Raw genomic sequence first — 19025 nt, 5'->3', positions numbered from 1 at the left:
TTCAGGAGCAAAAAACCTTACGTTTGACAAATGTGGTAGATGTTTCTCTCAGGCTTACTGTTTAGCGAGACATCATAGAATTCATACTAATGAAAACCTTACAATTATAGCAAATCATTTTGGGATCTTGGCTACTTAACAAAACACAATTTATACAGAACAAAAACCAGTGTGTTAAATAAGGTGAAAGCTTTCTGATCTTTCACATTTCTCCAACCAGCAAAGAGAGCCCACAACTGAAATTATCTGTGTGAGATAAGCATTACCTGAAGTGTCATCTGATGTGCCCTGTATAGTGAATGACCTTTTTTAATCTAGTTTCACTGTTCAAATTTTAATTCTTGTTATTTGTTTGACTTTTACTGTTAGCAATTAAATTTTTTTCTTAAAAATCATGCTTTTCTTTGTTCATTTATTCAGTTGAGTTAGTATGTAGGTGCTTAGTACTCTCTGGTCACTTCTAATACAAGTTTTTGTTAAATTGAAGGTGTTGTAACAAGTTGTATTTTAACTTTTTTAATGTCCAACTATTTGTTTAAAATCCCAGTAAGAACTGCAACAGATGTAGACTGCATATACAATTCTACTACTTCAGTAGTTGGATATTTCCTTGTATAACTATAACGTTCATTAAGTCAATGGTTGTCTATTTACTATACAATTTTTAAAAAAAAATTTTTTTTTAAATAATGATCAATAATTTGCCACTCTTTGAAATAGTACAATGGTAGAATGTTCGTCTGCTAAGCTGAAAGTCTTTAGTTTGGGTCCAAGATTAATGGTAACGTTTGTCTGCTAAGGGAGGTCATGTATAAGTGACGTCACGCTTTTTTGGGACGATTTTTTACCTCCTCTTCCCCCCCCCCCCCCCCCCTTGTCACAAAAAGGACTTAGTTATATTGTCTCTAATAGAAATCTTAGCATTGGTTTTGTATTCTGTTAGTTACCAATATCATGAAGCTAAATAAATTAAATTTAAATATAACTAGTTTTATAGAAATCATATAATAAAACTCTAGGCAGGGACGTGAACTAAGGACTTACAGCTTAAGGGGCGTGCATAAATGACATCACACTCGTAGGGGGATGGGGGTTCGTAATTTTGTGATGGTGGGCGGGGTTCAAATGGCATTGTAAAAAAACAATGTTAGTATTGTTAGAAAACGAGGTTTTTTTAGCCGTTATTTCACGTTTTAGAAAACTTTAAATTAAGTGTAATATGAGTCGATAAAAATACTCTATGTTGACTGAGTTCAGATAAGCTTCTGGAAAAATATCGATGTTTTAAGAAAAAATTGCAATTTTGAGTGGGGTTGTAGGTTGAGGTACGACGTTATTTTAGGTGAGGGTCTGGCTTTTTTACTGATCGGATAGCGATTCAAGAATCCGTGATATTTATTTCTCTTTAATACAGTGATCAAGGCAAGGTGTAAGGCTATCAAGTAAAAGTATCTTTCTTTCAAGTGGAAGTCGAGAGAATCGTAAGAATCTATGGTCAAAGCCCCGCTGTGGTCATAACCCCTATGCTCAAAACAGTGGCGTAGCGAGGTCGGTGCGGCACCTAATGGTGTCACCCCCATCCCATAAGTAATATATATATATATATATATATATATATATATATATATATATATATATATATTCCATATACACTTGTAAGTATGTGTATACGCATGTGTATATGTATTGAAATATTTTTTTTCTTCTGGATGTATTTGATTTTTTTTTTACACCCCCTCACCCTATATACACGGAGTAACATAGGTTATTACAATTCTCAACCAACCCCTTTTTCCTCAGGGATATATATATATATATATATTGCAACGTTGAGTTAATGTAACTCACTGCCCCCCCCCCCCCCCCCCCCCAGTCACCCCCACGGTGATTGCTTTAAACTGTGCTCAGATAATACTAACAATTTGTACCTATATTCGGTTATAAATTCAGCTGGATATTGCATGTTTTCTTAGCCGGTTTACGTCATAGTGTGTGTGTCGTCGTCGTCCCCCCCCCCCCCTTCCCCGTCGGGATTTGTCCTCTTTGCTCTTAAAAGACTATTTAATTCACTCTAATTAATCATTTAATTAAGTGAAAGCCCCTCTGTGGTCAAAGCACCTAAGGTCCGCACACCGTTTTTGCCAGCTACTGTTTCTAAAGGGTACATGTTCACAGTTACATTATCAAGGTAGAAAAGAGTTAAATAGGTATGTAAAGGCGTGTAGCCATTACAATTCACACCTTTTGGCGCTGCCTAGGGGCAACACTGAGTATCTGCTGCTAGTAGTCATTAATATAATATTTATATCCCTTTTAAAGTCAAGGAAATCGGCAGTACAATTTCGAGTGAACAATAAGTATCGATTACCAAATGCCAATGTAATTTTAATTTATTAAGACACGTTTTATAGACCCATATTATAAAGGTTTAAAAAATTTAACTTGATAAACATAAAAACAGATGGCTAATTATAGGGCCTAATTAAAAGAATTCTTAAATAAATATACTGAACAAATTAACATTTTCTGTCGATAGATTTACGGATTCGGTCAAGAATCTCAAGTTTGCCATCGTTCCGAGTTGCGATCTAAACGTAGCGAGTACATAATCAGTCAAGTTATGGCGCTTCTACAACGTTCAAAATGTTTATACCACTATAATAAATTAATAATTAATATTAATTAATATAAATCTCCGCAGCTGAAGTTTGTAGCCAAGAATCTAATCTATTCTTCGGTGATTGTTACTCGTATTTATTAAATATCTAGAAAATATACGTCTACTAAAACTAAAAGAAGTGAACACAAATTATAAATTGGATCAAGTGACCAAGATATCAGATCTAGATCTAGATTCTAGTCAAAATCTAGAATTCTAGATCTAGATCTAGAATTCTAGTTCTAGAATCTAGATCTAGGTTAGACTAGATTCATCAGTCTACAATGTAGTCTAAGTCTACACACAACTACGGGGTAAACTACTGTACTTAAATTAGCTAGATTAAGATAAGGTCTTGATCTATATTTTAGACCTACGCTAGTCTAGATTTAGTAAGAATGTCTAGATTTAGCCTAGCTTCAAGTCTAGATCTAGATTTAAATGTCATAAAATTATTGCTGTTTTTTAACTTAGACCTCTATAGCTTTATCAAAATGAATTACATTTTTAAAATAAATATAAGTCATAAGTTAGTAGAATAGATTCAAATAGATTCCATTATATAAGATCTAGATTTAATATAGATTCTCGATCTAGTATTAACTTAATTAAGAATAGATAGATTACTATAGACCAGGGGTCGACAACCTATTGAGCCGGAAGAGCCAAAAGTTAAAATTTATAAAAAGTTTTCAAGAGACACTAACATTCTTTTTAATATTATGGTATTGATAAATTAGGTAAACACATTTTTTAAAAATTAGTTCAAGTATGAAATAATATTTATCCATATAAAAACACGTGTGCTTTGCACAAAACAGAATAAAATATTTTATCTAGGTCTGCTTGGATAATAAAATTAAATTATATAGCCTAACTATAACACCATCCCTGCCCAATTTAGAAGCTAATAACTAAAACAAACTATGTCCATCATGTCAAATGAATGCACACTGACACATTAAAAAATGCCTTCTGAATAAAATAATTATTATTTAAAATATGCAGGAAAAAAAGGGCACTTCAGTAGTGGAAAGCATGGAACTACTGCCACAAGGCTGGCCACAGCACAGTTGTGGAGCTGGGCCTTGTGCTTAAGCGGCTGTCTGTATATGATGTACTCCACCTATTCTTAGTGTTTTTATCATGTTTAAAGTTTTTTTTTTTTCAAGTTTAATACTTTTATGAGTTATGAAAATAAAATAATATAATATTTATGGAACTGGCGAGCCGCATCCTGACATCAAAAGAGCAGCAGGTTTCCGACCCCTATGATAGACAGTATCTTGACAAGATCTAGTTAAATAGTGGTAGTACTCAGAGGCGTAGCGACCCTTCCTGGCGCCCGGGGACAAACTTTTCGATTTGCACCCCCCCCCTCCAGATTTTGATTTGCACCCCCCCCCCTCAAACTTTCGATTTGCACCCTCCTCAACCTTTCAATTTATTTTTCCAACCCATTTTGGCGCCCCCTTAGGTCGGCGCCCGGGGACATATGTCCCCCCCCTCGCTACGCTACTGGTAGTACTAGTAGTAGGCCTGTCTATAGTTAGACAATCTAAAGTTCTGGGTCTTGTTCTAAATGCTAGTGACAATCAAGTCTATTTTACTCTCTAGAACATATAGATCTAATCTTGTTAGGTAAAGCTAGACAAAATAGAAATAAATTAATATATTAGTCTAAATAATGAACAAATGTCTAGCCAGATTAAACAACTATGAATTTTTTTTTTCAAGTTGACAAGATAAGGACAGCTAGGCCTGTCTTTTCAATGGATAAATCAAAGATCTAAATCTAGTCATTAAAAACCTAAATTTTTAAAACTATGGATTAAACAGATAAATAGAATAAAAAGTTGCAAGCACAGAACATTTGGAAATCATCTGATATAGCTTTGGTTATTATTCCCAAATGATGTAGCAACAATAAAACATTTATAACAGTGGACAGTCTGCCACCACATTCTGGAATATACTGAAATAACTGTAAATCATAATTTATTTGGCGAGATCTTTTAGTGATAGTTTAAATTACAAATTTGGATATATATATATATATATATATATATATATATATATATATATATATATATATATATATATATATATATGTAAAGATGTTTTGCTAATTTTCTAGTGATAATGATTTTTAATGTTTCTGGTAATCATTATTGCTAAACAGCTTTTACTAATCATTGTTGTAGTCTTTTTTACTAGTTGAATAAACATTTTTTACTAGATCTAGGTTAATTCTAATTTTCGCAAATTTTCTGCAAATTTTATTTCTGTGCTTCTTTAGAATATGAATTGCTACACTTGACTTTTGTAGCACATAGTTTTAATTTCTGTTTCCATGTGTAAATTTAACTTAATGTATATTTTTGAAATACAAAACCATCATGTAAATAATATAGTGACAGCAATGTTTCAGTTGACTAGTATAAAACAGTATTCTGGTATTTTCAGGTGTAATTTGGTGACAACTATGACAGAGACTTGGGCATTTATTTACAAATAAAGAAGAACAGTTTGATAACAAAATGGAGAACAATGCTAGTGGTAAATCAATTTTATTAATTATTTAAAGCTTTGTATGTAAGCAGAGTTTGGGTTGATCAATGACTGTGTTTGATGAATACTCTTGTTGATTACACTGGCTCATCCAGCACATCTAGGGTGTTGCATAAGATTTTTAGCTTTATTATTATTTAAGGTGATTAAAACAATTAAAAACTACATTTATTTACCTTTAACATTCATTGTTATAAGCTAATCAGGGTCATCATAGAATTTACTCATTAAACTAACTACACTAGACTATATAGCTTTGAAATGACAAACATATGTTGTAACGAACAAAAAGGATTGTTCTTTTCTGGCAGCCATCAATATCAATGCAACAGCATTAAAAAGTAGGTCAAACAACAACCTAATCTTATCTCCATCATTTAATTTTTGGTCTTAATTATAGTTTTTATTTAGTTCACTTGTCATGTCTCACTCATGTCATTACTGTGTCAACATATTAGTCACCAATGTGTCCACTATATCAGCAGTCCCTGTTTCACTGTACCATTTAGTCATCACTATGTCCTCTGTACCATTTAGTCATCACTATGTCCTCTGTACAATTTAGTCATCACTATGTCCTCTGTACCATTTAGTCATCACTATGTCCTCTGTACCATTTAGTCATCACTATGTCCTCTGTACCATTTAGTCATCACTATGTCCTCTGTACCATTTAGTCATCACTATGTCCTCTGTACCATTTAGTCATCACTATGTCCTCTGTACCATTTAGTCATCACTATGTCCTCTGTACCATTTAGTCATCACTATGTCCTCTGTACCATTTAGTCATCACTGTGTCCTCTGTACCATTTAGTCATCACTATGTCCTCTGTACCATTTAGTCATCACTATGTCCTCTGTACCATTTAGTCATCACTCTGTCCAATTTATCAGTCATCAATGTAGCCACTATATTAGTCATCAGTGTGTCCACTGTAGCAGTTAGTCATCACTGTACCCAATGTATCAGTTATCTCTGTGTTCACTGTTTTAAGTAGTCACAAAAACCATGGTAGAATAAACACTACATGCAATAAAAGACATTTTATTTCAAATACAATGAAAGATGAATATAAGCATCACAGTATTATATATCAAACTTATTATAAACTTAAACATGAACAAATTTCAATTTAATAATATTATTTTACAGATCTCTATCCATGTCAATATTGCAGAGTGGCATTTTCAAATGTTTCCTTTTTAAAGACACATATGAAATTCAAACATGGAGGAGAAGAAATTGCTAATTGGAGTCTAGCTCTCACTTCTAAGAATAGTGAACATTCTTTCCAGCCATCTAGTTATCATGATCATCTTACAATTTTTATGAAAAAAAAGGCTTACAAGTGTGACAGATGTAATGAATGTTTTACAAAGCTTAGCCAATTGAAGAAACACCTTAGAAATCACACTGAAAAAAAGCCTCTTGAGTGTGACACAAAGATTGGCCAATTGATAAAACTCATTGGAAATCATACAGAAGAAAAGCCTTACAAGTGTGACATATGTGGAAAATGTTTTACAAAGCTTTTCCAAATAAAGAAACACCTTAAAACTCATACAGGATTAAAGCCTTATACCTGTGACACATGTGGCAAATGTTTTTTGCAGTTTTCATGCTTACAGATACACCTTCTTATTCATACAGGAGAAAAGCCTCACAAGTGTGACATATGTGGTAAAAGCTTCTTACAGTTGTCAAATTTAAAGAGTCACCATAGATATCATACTGGAGAAAAACCTTACAAATGTGGCACATGTGGTAAAGGTTTCACAGATTTACTGAGACACCATAGAGTTCATACAGGAGAAAAGCCTTTCAACTGTGACAAATGTGGTAAATATTTTACAGATTCATCACACTTACGGAGACACATCAGAATTCATAATGGAATAAAACCATACAAGTGTGACCTTTGTGGTAAATGTTTCACAGCTTTTTGGGATTTAAAGAGACACCTTAAAATTCATACAGGAGAAAAGCTCTACAATTGTGACAAATGTGGTAAATGGTTTAAGGATCGTTACTACCAAAAGAAACATGTTAAAATTCATTCAGGTGATAAGCCTTACAAGTGTGACAACAGTGATAAACGTTTTTTAAAGCTTACTCACTTAAAGATTCACCTTAAAAAACAAAACTTAGAAAAGCCTTACCAGTGTGACAAATGTGGTAAATGTTTCACAACAAATCAAAAGTTAAACAACCACACTGGCATTCACACTGGCAAATTACCTTATAGGTGTGACAAATATGGTAAATCTTTTGCATTGAAGAGCACTTTACAAATCCATTTTACAATTCATACTAAACTTCATAAGTGTGACAAATGTGGTAAATGCTTCATAAAGCTTTCAAATTTTCAGAACCACTGTAGAATGCATTGATGTGAAAACCCTTACGTGTGGTAAATGTTTTACAAAGCTTTTCCAAATAAAGAGACGCCTTAAAGCTCATCAGTATTAGAGCCTTATACCTGTGACATATGGTAAATGTTTTTTGCAGCTCTCAGGTTTATAAAGAGACACTTTAACATTCATACAGGAGAGAAGCCATACAAGTGTGATATATTTGTTCAGTGCTTGTCACAATTCTAAAATTTAAAGATTCACTTTAGATTTCATACTGTAGAAAAACCTTACATACGAGTGGCATGTGGTAAATGCTTCACAAGATGTCACAGTTTACTGAGACACCACAGAATTCATACAGGAGAAAAGTCTTTCAAGTGTGTCCAGTGTGGTATATATTTTACAGATGCTACAAACTTATGGAAACACTTAATGATTCTTACTTGAATAAAACCTTACAAGTGTGACATTTGAGGTAAATGTTTTACAGGGTTTTAGGATTTAAGGAAACACATTACAAATGTGGTAAATGCTTCATAGATCTCTCAAAGTTCCAGAAACACAGTGGAATTTACAGATGTGAAAAGCCTTACAAGTGTGGTAAATGTTCTACACAAATTTAATTTTTGCAGGATCACCATGCAATCCATACTGGTGAAAAGCCTTACTTTTGTGAAAAATGTGGTAAATGTTTAGCACTCTTTACCTATTTACAGAACCACTGTAAAATTCATATAGCAGAAAAGCCTTAAAGGTGTAACAAATGTGGAAAAAATTTTGTATTCTTCTTCATTTTACAGGCACACAATAGAACTCATACAGGAGAAAAGCCTTACAAGTTTTTCACTTGTAGTAAATGTTTCACACATATCTCAGGTTTAAAGAAGCATCAAAAAATTCACACAGGAAAAAAAAAGCCTTTTTAAGTGTGACAAATATGGTCAATGTTTCTGTATATGGAGACAACATAGAATTCTTGCTGGTGAAAAACCTTACAATTGTGGCAAATTGTTTAGAGATCTTGGCTACGTAACAAAACACCTAAAATTCATACTGAAGAAAAACCAGTGCGTTAAATAAGTTTTTTCTGATCTTTCACATTTCTCCAACCAGCAAAGAGAATCTACAACTGAAATGATCTGTTATAGAAAAGCATCACCTGAAGTGTCTGATGTGCCCTGTTTAGTTAATGACTGTTTTTAATTATTGTTTAATGTTCAAATTTTAACTCTTGTTTTTTGTTTGGCTGTTAGCATTTAAATTTTTTTTTAAAATATCAAGCTTTTCTTTGTTCGTTTTTGTTTACTTGAGTTAGTAATAAAACAGATAGTGTTAGTTACCTCACAAGTTAAAGACAGTTACAAGTACTATGGACGTTTCGACCCAAGGTCTTCGTCAGCACACAACAGTGTGATTACAGATTAGACCAGGGGTCTCCAAACTTTTCAGTCCGAGGGCCGCATTAACAATCAAATTTCAGTTCGGGGGCCAGTTTCTTCTTGATTTTTCTGGGCAAAGTTCCTCAGCCATCACCAACAAACGTTTTTTCCGTGGACAAAAAGATCTCCGCGGGCCGGATGAGAGGACATCGCGGGCCGCATCCGGCCCGCGGGCCGTAGTTTGGAGACCCCTGGATTAGACAAATAAAGACAAACAGTAACACATTTTTTGACTTAGCTCGACAGTGAAAACACGTCTTGTCTGCTAGCCACGATATCCAAAAGAAAAGACGCGTGAGAAGGACGCTTGGACACCGTATAGGGGTGGGGTTGGGGGCGTGGTGTATGCGGGAGGGGGGGGGTTGTTAGGTGAAAGATACCTGTTCATTCAAACCATCGGGTGCCTGTGTACCATTTGTTTTTTTATCTTTTCATTTGAGTTAGTGTGTAGGCGTTCAGTACACTCTAGCCACCTTTACAAAAAGTTTTAGTTCAATTGAAAGGGTTTTAGTTAAAGTCCTCAGGGTAACACAATATTGAATACAAGTAAAATGGTATATACAGGATAGATTTAGAATTACTAGGTCCATAATTTAGATTTGAGTTGAGTCCCTGTATATATCAAACTGTATGTTAGGTGTCAATGATTTTAATGTTTTAACCTAACAACCCTAGGAACAATGAGATCTTCAGCAGCTTTACCACCTTGCCAAGATGGGAAACCCTAGCATTATAATAAAACCAATATGACAAAGCTAGTAGCATGACAAGCCAAATCTAACAACTTGACACACCTAGCCAGAATTGAAACTCTAGGCAACATGAAAGGTCCAGCCATTATGGCAATCCTATGCCATATGAAAAACTTAGCAAATGACAACCCTGAAACACTGGAAACCTTGGCAGCTTCACAACCACAAACAAAGATGGCAATCCTTTCAACATGCTAATACGACAATCCTAGCCAATAATTCAACCCTAGCAGTAGGACAAAACCAACGCGAAAACCCTAGCAACATGACAACGCTAGTCAAACATGATAACCTTAACAACATGACCATCCAACATTAAAACCATGGTCAACATGACAACCCTGGCCAACATGACAATCTTAACAACAGGACAACCCTGGGGAACATGACTGCTGTAGCAGTATGAAAAACCAACATTACTCTGATCAACATGACAACCTGAATAACATGACAAGCCAATATGATAACCCCGGCGAACATGACTATTGTAGCAGCGTGAGAACCATAGTCATAGCCAACAATTTTATGGCATTTCCCTTACTTTAATCCAGTGGTTCTTAACCCGATCTAGTGACGCTACTGCATACAAATATAATTTTTCAATATATCTGCAAAAAGTCAACACAAAGCAGCAATTTAATTATGATCATCAATGAACGGGAAGAATATTAATGTAATTAAATCTTCATATAATTAATGTGAGCAGGTGAATGGTACACATTTAAAAAAAAAACATGATGTTGCTAAGCAACACAATGAGGCTTGTAACCCCACCCAGTGTGTCAACTAGCCGTCGACAATTTTTAACAGACTTTCTCCTATACAAGGCTATTCTCAGGATGCAATTATGTGTATTAGACAAGAAAAATGAAGAGTCAATGACCTTTATTATTTAAATTATACAGATTTTCAAAAATGTATTCCTAAAATATTCTCTTTGTGAACTCGCATGACCCGTCAACCTAGGCGGATTTTTTCTTCCGCTAACAAGAAAACGTGAGCAGATAATCTTAGGATCAACGATGTTAAGATTTTTTAATAGGGGCCTATTTAAAAAAAATCTGAAACCAGATCAAGAAGAAAAAAAACAAAGCATGAAATAAAAGAATTGTCTCGCAAAATATCTCGCCATTTACCCGTGATTCTAGTTTCTATGTATCGCATTTCGTCTCGCAATTTAATGCCTCGCCATTTCGCGTCTCACCATTTAACAATACAACATAGTGATGGTGGGGGGGGGGGGGGTAGGTTGAGGTTACGGTTATGCTTAGAAATATGGTTAGGATTAGGGTTAATAATATTTTCTGAATCGTCCATATTTGCATGTAAAAATTTAATTTAAAAAGGTTGGTATATTATATTCACAAAACATAGACAGCGTCGGGTATCTGCTACTAGTATTCAATAATAGTTACATCCCTTTAAAGTAAAGGAAAGCGGCAGTGCAATTTTCGAGTGTGCAATAAGTATCGATTACTTAAAAGCCAATTTAATTTTAATTCATTGTGAAACATTTTGAAGATCTCGTCTATATTATAAAGTTTTAAACATATTTTTATTGATGAAAATAAAAACAGACAGCTAATTATAATTAAAAGCATTAAATATCCTGAACAAATTAAACATTATCTAATATCTATCGATAGCTTTTCGGATTCGGTCATGGATCTCACGTTTGCCATGGTTCCGAGTAGCGATCTAGAATCTAGGCCTAAATTCTAAACGTAGCGAGTACATAATCAGGCAAGTTGTGGCGCTCCTACAACTTACAACGTTCAAAATATTTAAACCATAAGATCTAGATCTATAATAATTAGATCTAGATCTAATATTAATTAATGATCTCCGCAACTGAAGTCTTTAGCCAAGAATCTTATTATCCTTTGGTGATCGCGTATCTAGATCTAGATCTAGATCTAGATCTCGATCTAGTCTAGTATAATATTCTATAGATCTAGATCTAGTTTAGAACTGTTTAGGTAGAATCTAGATCTAGATCTAGATCTACGTAAAATCGGCCGAGGCTAGTGATGTAAAAAAGGTGACTTATTAAATTTTAGTTACTATTTTTAGTATTTTACATTATTAGGAGAATTTAGATCTATAATATTTAATATGTTTTGAAAGTTACAAACATGTTTCAAAGTTTCACCTGTTTTTAAACAATCGTATTAAAACTTTTCAGTAAAAAATAAATAAAGACTATCAATGTTTTCATCAGATGAAATCAAGCTCATTTACTTTAAATCTAGATTAGATCTAGCAGCCATCTTAAAATATTTTTTTTGGTAAAATTATAGTTAAGAGATCCAGGGGACCAGGGGAAACCATTCTAACTTACAGATGGCCGCTGTTTATTATGCAAATCTTGTTCACAAACACTGCTGTTTAAAGTTAATTTCTGGCCTATATTGATATAATATATATATATATATATATATATATATATATATATATATATATATATATATATATATATAATATAGTAGTCCGGCCCTTTGCTGAGATGGTTGGAATTTTAAAATTTCATAATTCAAGCTAGATCTAATATTAAATTAAAACTAAACCATTGATTTTGGTTTATTATTTATCTACCTACAATACACTTACAAATTGTGTGGTACCTCAACAATACTCAACATACACATGCAAACCAACTAGACAGACTTTTGAAATACAAAACCATCATTTAAATGATATGGTAACAGCAATTTTTCAGTAGACTAGATCTAGTATAAAACAGTATTCTGGTATTTTCAGGTGTAATTTGGTGACAGCTATGCCAGAGACTTGGGCATTTATTTACAGAGGGTTGGTGTTGTAAACAAGAACAGTTTGATCAAAATGGAGAGCAATGCTAGTGGTAAATCAATTTCATCAATTATTTAAAGTTTTTTATGCAAATTAAGTCTAAGGTGATTAATGACTGTGTATGATGCATACCCTTACGCTTTACACTGTGCAAATTCACCCAGCACCTACATCTTATCTAGGGTGTGGCATAAGATTTTTAACTTTATTTTTGTTTAAGATGACTAAAACAATTTAAAACTACATTTATATATCTTTAATTTGGTTCTAACTCTAATTAACAGAATTGATCAGTAGCCTAGGAAATGAATTTTCAAAAAAAAATCTTGTTAGCTTTTAAATGGCTATGATATGATGCTTTGAGTGATATGATGGGTTAATTTTAATAAATGTTGTTGTGGTATGTTTGTCCATGGTGGGCTAAATGGCCGGCTTAGTGTTTGCTGTTGCCTCAGTCAAGTTATTATTCCGCTACTTTGTGCATTGCAAATACTTATTGTTCAATTTTATAAGCTAATCAGGTGCATCCTAGAATTTTCTTGCTCGTTGTTTGCAGCCATCAGTATCAATGCAACAGCTTTAAAAAGTAGGCAAACAACAACCTAATCTTATCTCCATGATAAGATTTTTTTTGTCTTAATTGTAGTTTTTATGTAGTTCATTTGTCATGTCTGATGTCATTAGTGTGTCCACTATATAAGTCACAACTGTGTCCAACTGTGTCAACAAATCATCACTGTGTCCAATATAGTATTCAGTCATCAATGTGTCCACTGTTTGAAGTAATCACTAAAAAGCATGATAAAATAAACACTTAGAATTAAAACTTACAAAAATATTAAACATTAACAAATTTCAATTCAATAATATTATTTTACAGATCTTTATCCATGTCAATATTGCAGTGTGGCATTTTCAAATGTTTCCTTTTTGAAGGCACATTTAAAATTCAAACATGGAGGAGAAGAAATTGCTAATTGGAGTCTAGGTCTCACTTCTAAAAATAGTGAAGATTCTTTCCAACCATCTAATTTTTATCAACATCTTATAAGTTTTATGAAAAAAAAGGCTTACAAGTGTGACAGATGTAATAAATGTTTTACAGAGCTTAGCCAATTGAAGAAACACCTTAGAAATCACACTGAAAAAAAGGCTAATGAGTGTGACACAAAGATTGGTCAATTAAAAAAATACCCTAGAAATCATTCAGAAGAAAAGCCTTATAAGTGTGACATATGTGGTAAATGTTTTACAAAGATTTTCCAAATAAAAAAACACCTTAAAACTCATACAGGATTAAAGCCTTATACTTGTGAAACATGTGGTAAATGTTTTTTGCTGATCTCAGGTTTAAAGAGACACCTTCTAATTCATTCAGGAGAAAAGCCTTACATGTGTGACACATGTGGTCAGTGCTTCACACAATTTGCACATTTAAAGATTCATCATAGACATCATACTGGAGAAAAACCTTACAAATGTGGCACATGTGGTAAAAGTTTCACAGAATCTAACAGTTTACTGAGACATCACAGAGTTCATACAGGAGAAAAACCTTTCAAGTGTGTCAAATGTGGTAAATATTTTACAGATTCATCACACTTACGGAGACACATCAGAATTCATAATGAAATTAAACCATACAAGTGTGACATGTGTGGTAAATATTTCACAGCATTTTGGGATTTAAAGATACACCTTAAGATTCATACAGGAGAAAAGCCTTTCAAATGTGACAACTGTGATAAAAGTTTTTTACAGCTTATCCACTTAAAGATACACCTTAAAAATCAAAACTATGAAAAGTCTTACAAGTGTGACAAATGTGGTCAATGTTTCACAACAAGTTATTCTTTGAACAACCACCTTAGAATTCACACTGGTGAATTACCATATAGGTGTGACAAATGTGGTAAATCTTTTGCATTGAAGAGCACTTTACGGAAACACTCTACAATTCATACTAAACCTCATAAGTGTGACAAATGTGGTAAATGTTTTGCACTCCTGTCCTATTTACAGAACCACTGTAAAATTCATATAGCAAAACAGCATTACAACTGTAACAAATGTGATAAATGGTTCACAAAAATAAAATCTTTACAGGAACACCATAGAATCCATACTGGTGAAAAGCCTTACATGTGTGACAAATGTGGTAAATGTTTTGTGAGTCTGACCTATTTACAGAACCACTGTAAAATTCATACAGGAGAAAAGCCCTTCAGGTGTGAAAAATGTGGTAAATGTTTTGCATTCTTCTCCATTTTAAAGGCACACAATAGAATTCATACAGGAGAAAAGCCTTACAAGTGTGTCACTTGTGGAAAATGTTTCACATATTCCTCAGGTTTAAAGAAGCATCAAAGAATTCATACAGGAGAAAAGCCTTACAGGTGTGACACATGTGGCAAATGCTTCAGACAATTCTCAAATTTAAAGGGTCATCATAGATATCATATTGAAGAAAAACATTACAAGTGTGTCACTTATGGTAAATGTTTCAGACATATCTCAGGTTTAAAGAACCACCATAAAATTCACACAGGAAAAAATATTAATAATTGTGAAGAATGTGGCAAATGTTTCTTGGAAGTTTCCACTTTATTGAAACACCAAAATTCTCATAAAATAGAAAGGCCGTACAGGTGTGACATATGTGGTTCTCGTTTTGGACAACGGCGCACTTTAAGAAATCACCTTAGAACTCATACTGGAGAAAAACCTTACAAGTGTGACAAATGTTGTAGATGTTTCTCTCGGGCTTACTGTTTACAGAGACACCATAAAATTCATACTAGTGAAAAACCTTATAAGTGTGACAATTGTGGCAAATTGTTTAGGGAACTTAGCTATGTCACAAGACACCTGAGAATTCATACAGAAGAAAAACAAGTGTGGTAAATAAGGTTTTTTAAATTTTTCACATTTTGCCAACTCACTTCCTCTGTCGACAGTCTGTCGTCAGTCGTCAGTCTAGATCGAAACGCTGGAGTGAAAATTCGGTCACTTCTACTTGACCGATACGATTCACATTTGACACGTGGGTCAAGACATGAAGACAATGCAATCTGAAATTAAATTTGACTTAATTGGATGACTAATTATTTTTTTATGAATTAGTTAAAATTTGGACCGAATTAGTAGGCATTTCTATCCAACCACACCACACGCGTCATCATGTTCAATAGCTGCGCCATCACATTCAATGGCTGCGCCATCACGTTCAGTAGGCGTGCAATGGTTTTTAGTCATGTAACTCTATTGTAAATAAAACATGTAAAGTACTGAAAAAAAATTCATAAAAAAACATTTTAATAATAAGCTTTTATGTAATAATGCACTAAAAAGTAGAAAATAAGTTATAGACTACTATTTAAATAACTAGAAAGAAAAGCGTGGGTCACTTTAGTATATATTGGATACCTTTACTAATGCTAAGGAAGACACCCACGCTTTTCTTTCTAGTTATTTAAATAGTAGTTATAACTTATTTTCTACTTTTTAGTGCATTATTACATAAAAGCTTGTTATTGAAACATTTTTTTATGAATTTCTTTTTAATGAATTACCTTTTTTAATCTAATTTCATTGTTTAAATTTTTATTCTTGTTATTTGTTTGACTTATACTGTTAGCATTTAAATTTTTTTAAATATCAAGTTTTTCTTTGTTCATTATTTTAGCTGAGTAAAGTAAGTAGATGCTAAGTACATTCTTGTTACTTTTATTAAAAGTTTTAGTTACATTGAACGTGTTTTGTAAAAGTCATCAGGGTAACACAATATTGAACGCAAGTAAAATGGTATATAGAGTACAGATTTAGGATTACTAGGGGCTTAAGCTATTTGAGATATGAGGACGTTTATATTTCAAACTGTATGTCAATGTTAGGTGTCAATTTTTTTTTATGTTTTGAATCTACCAAAGTATTGTGGTTAAAAAAAAATCCATTGCCAATTATTTCTCACCATTATTACTATTCCAAAACAGTTTCATTTTTTCAAAGTGCATTATGATGCAAAATAAAGCCTATCATTTTTTTCCAAGTGCTTATTATAAAAATTAAAGCCTTGTTGTGAACATTTTAAAAACTTGACTTATATATATTTAGGAGGGGTGGTATTATAGTATGATTATTATAGCATACTCAAGCTTAAAAAATAAATTGAGAAAAGTAAAAGGTAGTTACATTTTATTTAGCAAGACTGTATACCTACTGTCAAAACACATTTTTACTTTTATGAAAATTTATTCAAATGAGCTGAAAGAACTAACAAAAGTGTAACAGTCCTTTACGCCAGACGTTAATTAACAGGCTAAATCCATCTCTTATCATGAGGACAATGGTTATCTATTGTCTAACTATTGATTTCAATCCCATTGAAAACTGCAACAGATGTAGGCTGCACATACAATCCTACCACTCAGTACTTTGAGGTTTCTTGATATAATGTATAGCATTCCTCAAGGGAATTGTTGGCTATATACTATACAATTTTTAAAATTAAATAATGATCTGTAATTTACAACTCTATGGCATAGTCCAATGAGGTGGGGCACAGTGCTGACCACTCTATCCCTTTATATGCTGAGGCAACTGAACAGGTGAACTTTACTTCACCTGCCCTGTGAGTCACCAGGTCATTAGGGGAACTTTATTTATTCAGTTTACAAGGGGAGAACACAGAACTTTGCTTATAGTTATATACTGCAACAGACAAAATCACATTGTAAAAGTTTACATGCTTTGAGCATTAAAGCTAAGTAATTCAAAGGACAATGTTTACTTTTAAGTTTAGTTTTCAGATTTAAAATTTTTAGAATAATTCTTTGAAACTAGTTACATTTTAATTTGATTTGTTTAGCTTCATAATATTATAAAAACTAACAGAATACAAAAACTATGCTAAGATGTCTATTAGAGACAATAAAACTAATAGTTTCAGAGGCGTAGCGACCCTTACCGGCGCCCGGTGACAAACTTTCGATTTGCACACACCCCCCCCCCCCCCCCCCCCCCTCAAACTTAAACTTTTGAATTGCAACCCCCTCGAACTTTTTATTTGCGCCCGCCCGCCCCCCTCCCCTGCTGAAACTTTTGATTTGGCGCCCCCCGTTAGGTCGGCGCCCAGGGACATATGTCGTCGTCCCCCCTTCGCTACGCCTCTGAATAGTCTCTATAATAATATCCAATATTTCGCTCATCTAATTGTTTCAATAATATTTAATACATATTTGTCTGGATATTTTGTCTTGCAGCTATTTACAGGCTAAGTATACATTAGTTTGTACATGTTTTGATCTCACTTTTAATTGCTTGTTATACATTACACTTTTAGTATCTAATTATAAATTAAGTTCATGATTTTATATAATTAAAACTTTCACATAGAAAAATAAAATTATCCTCCTGCACTTTACACAAACCATTAATCCTAACCCACAATTCTAAATCAAACCCAGAACTTCTTTATTTGACAGAAGGGACTTAGTTGTTAAATAAGGAATTTTAAAATGTAAAAATGTGCGTATGTATAGTAGTCTATTGGTTGCCTATTCTGCTTATAAGTCAGAGTATCAAGAGAGGATTAAAATATATGAAAGATAATATGGATGCAGGTAGTAATGAAAAAAAAATCTTTGCTAACAGGTTGTAAAATAAAAATAAAATAAAACTAGGTATCAAAGGTGAGAACATGGTAACTCTGGTATACTTGACAATCTTCAACATGACAACCTTAGGTCATATGACAACCGCAACCAAGGTGACAACCTTAGGCAACAGGACAACACTAGCCAGTATGCAACTCTAACCATCATGATAACCCTAGGTATTATAACAAACCTAGCTAGTATGACAAACCTAACAACCCTAGGAACAATGGGAGCTTCAGCAGCATTACAACCTTTGCCAAGATGGGAAACCCTAACATCATGATAAAAACAATATGACAAAGCTAGTAGCATGACAAGCCAATTTAATAAATCTAGCAACTTGACACAGCTAGCCAGAATGGAAACCCTCCACAAGCCAAGCCATTATGGCAATCCTATGCCATATGAAAAACTTTGCAAATGACAACTTTGGAACATTGAAAAACTTGGCAGCTTCACAAAGATGGCAACATGCTAATATGACAATCCTAGCCAATAATTCAACCATAGCAGTAAACCAACATGACAACCCTGGCCAACATGACAAACCTTGGGGAACATGACAACCCTGGGGGAACATAGTTACTGTAGCAGTGTGACAAACCAACATGCCAACCCTTGGAAACATAACAACCCTGGCCAACATGACAACCATGCATAGCAGTATGAAAAACCAACATTACAACTCTGGTCAACATGCCAACCCTGGGGAACATGCCAACCCTTGGAAACATGACAACCCTGGCCAACATGACAACCTGAATAACTTGACAAGCCA

The 19025-nt window shown here is 33.6% G+C and overlaps 2 protein-coding genes across 2 annotated transcripts; both read left to right on the top strand.

Moving 5' to 3' along the window:
• Positions 1-5165: 5165 nt before the first annotated feature.
• Positions 5166-8461, top strand: LOC131948790 (zinc finger protein 234). Its single transcript, XM_059310477.1, has 2 exons — positions 5166-5218; positions 6387-8461. Exons 1-2 carry the CDS (start codon positions 5200-5202, stop codon positions 7622-7624), a joined length of 1257 nt encoding a protein of 418 aa, XP_059166460.1. The 5' UTR covers positions 5166-5199; the 3' UTR covers positions 7625-8461.
• A 4162-nt stretch (positions 8462-12623) lies between these two features.
• On the top strand, positions 12624-18810 carry LOC131948831 (zinc finger protein 883-like). Its single transcript, XM_059310526.1, has 4 exons — positions 12624-12642; positions 13696-15490; positions 18335-18423; positions 18701-18810. The coding sequence occupies exons 1-4, from the start codon at positions 12624-12626 to the stop codon at positions 18808-18810; spliced, it is 2013 nt and encodes a 670-aa protein (XP_059166509.1).
• Positions 18811-19025: the final 215 nt, after the last annotated feature.

This window comes from Physella acuta, unplaced genomic scaffold (assembly GCF_028476545.2).
Source record: "Physella acuta isolate Inbredline_101_S28 unplaced genomic scaffold, ASM2847654v3 ptg000661l, whole genome shotgun sequence".
In the NCBI taxonomy this organism is placed as follows: domain Eukaryota; kingdom Metazoa; phylum Mollusca; class Gastropoda; family Physidae; genus Physella; species Physella acuta.
The sequence above is the reverse complement of the archived record's forward strand: the minus strand, read 5'-3'. Positions and strand labels throughout refer to the sequence as shown.

Bases quoted from the DNA above. Each gene is read 5' to 3' on its own strand.
- LOC131948831 (XM_059310526.1), top strand. The intron at 15,491-18,334 runs GTAAATAAGGTT...TGACAACCTTAG, and splicing joins ACAGAAGAAAAACAAGTGTG to GTCATATGACAACCGCAACC. The intron at 18,424-18,700 runs GTATTATAACAA...AAAACTTGGCAG, and splicing joins AACCATCATGATAACCCTAG to CTTCACAAAGATGGCAACAT.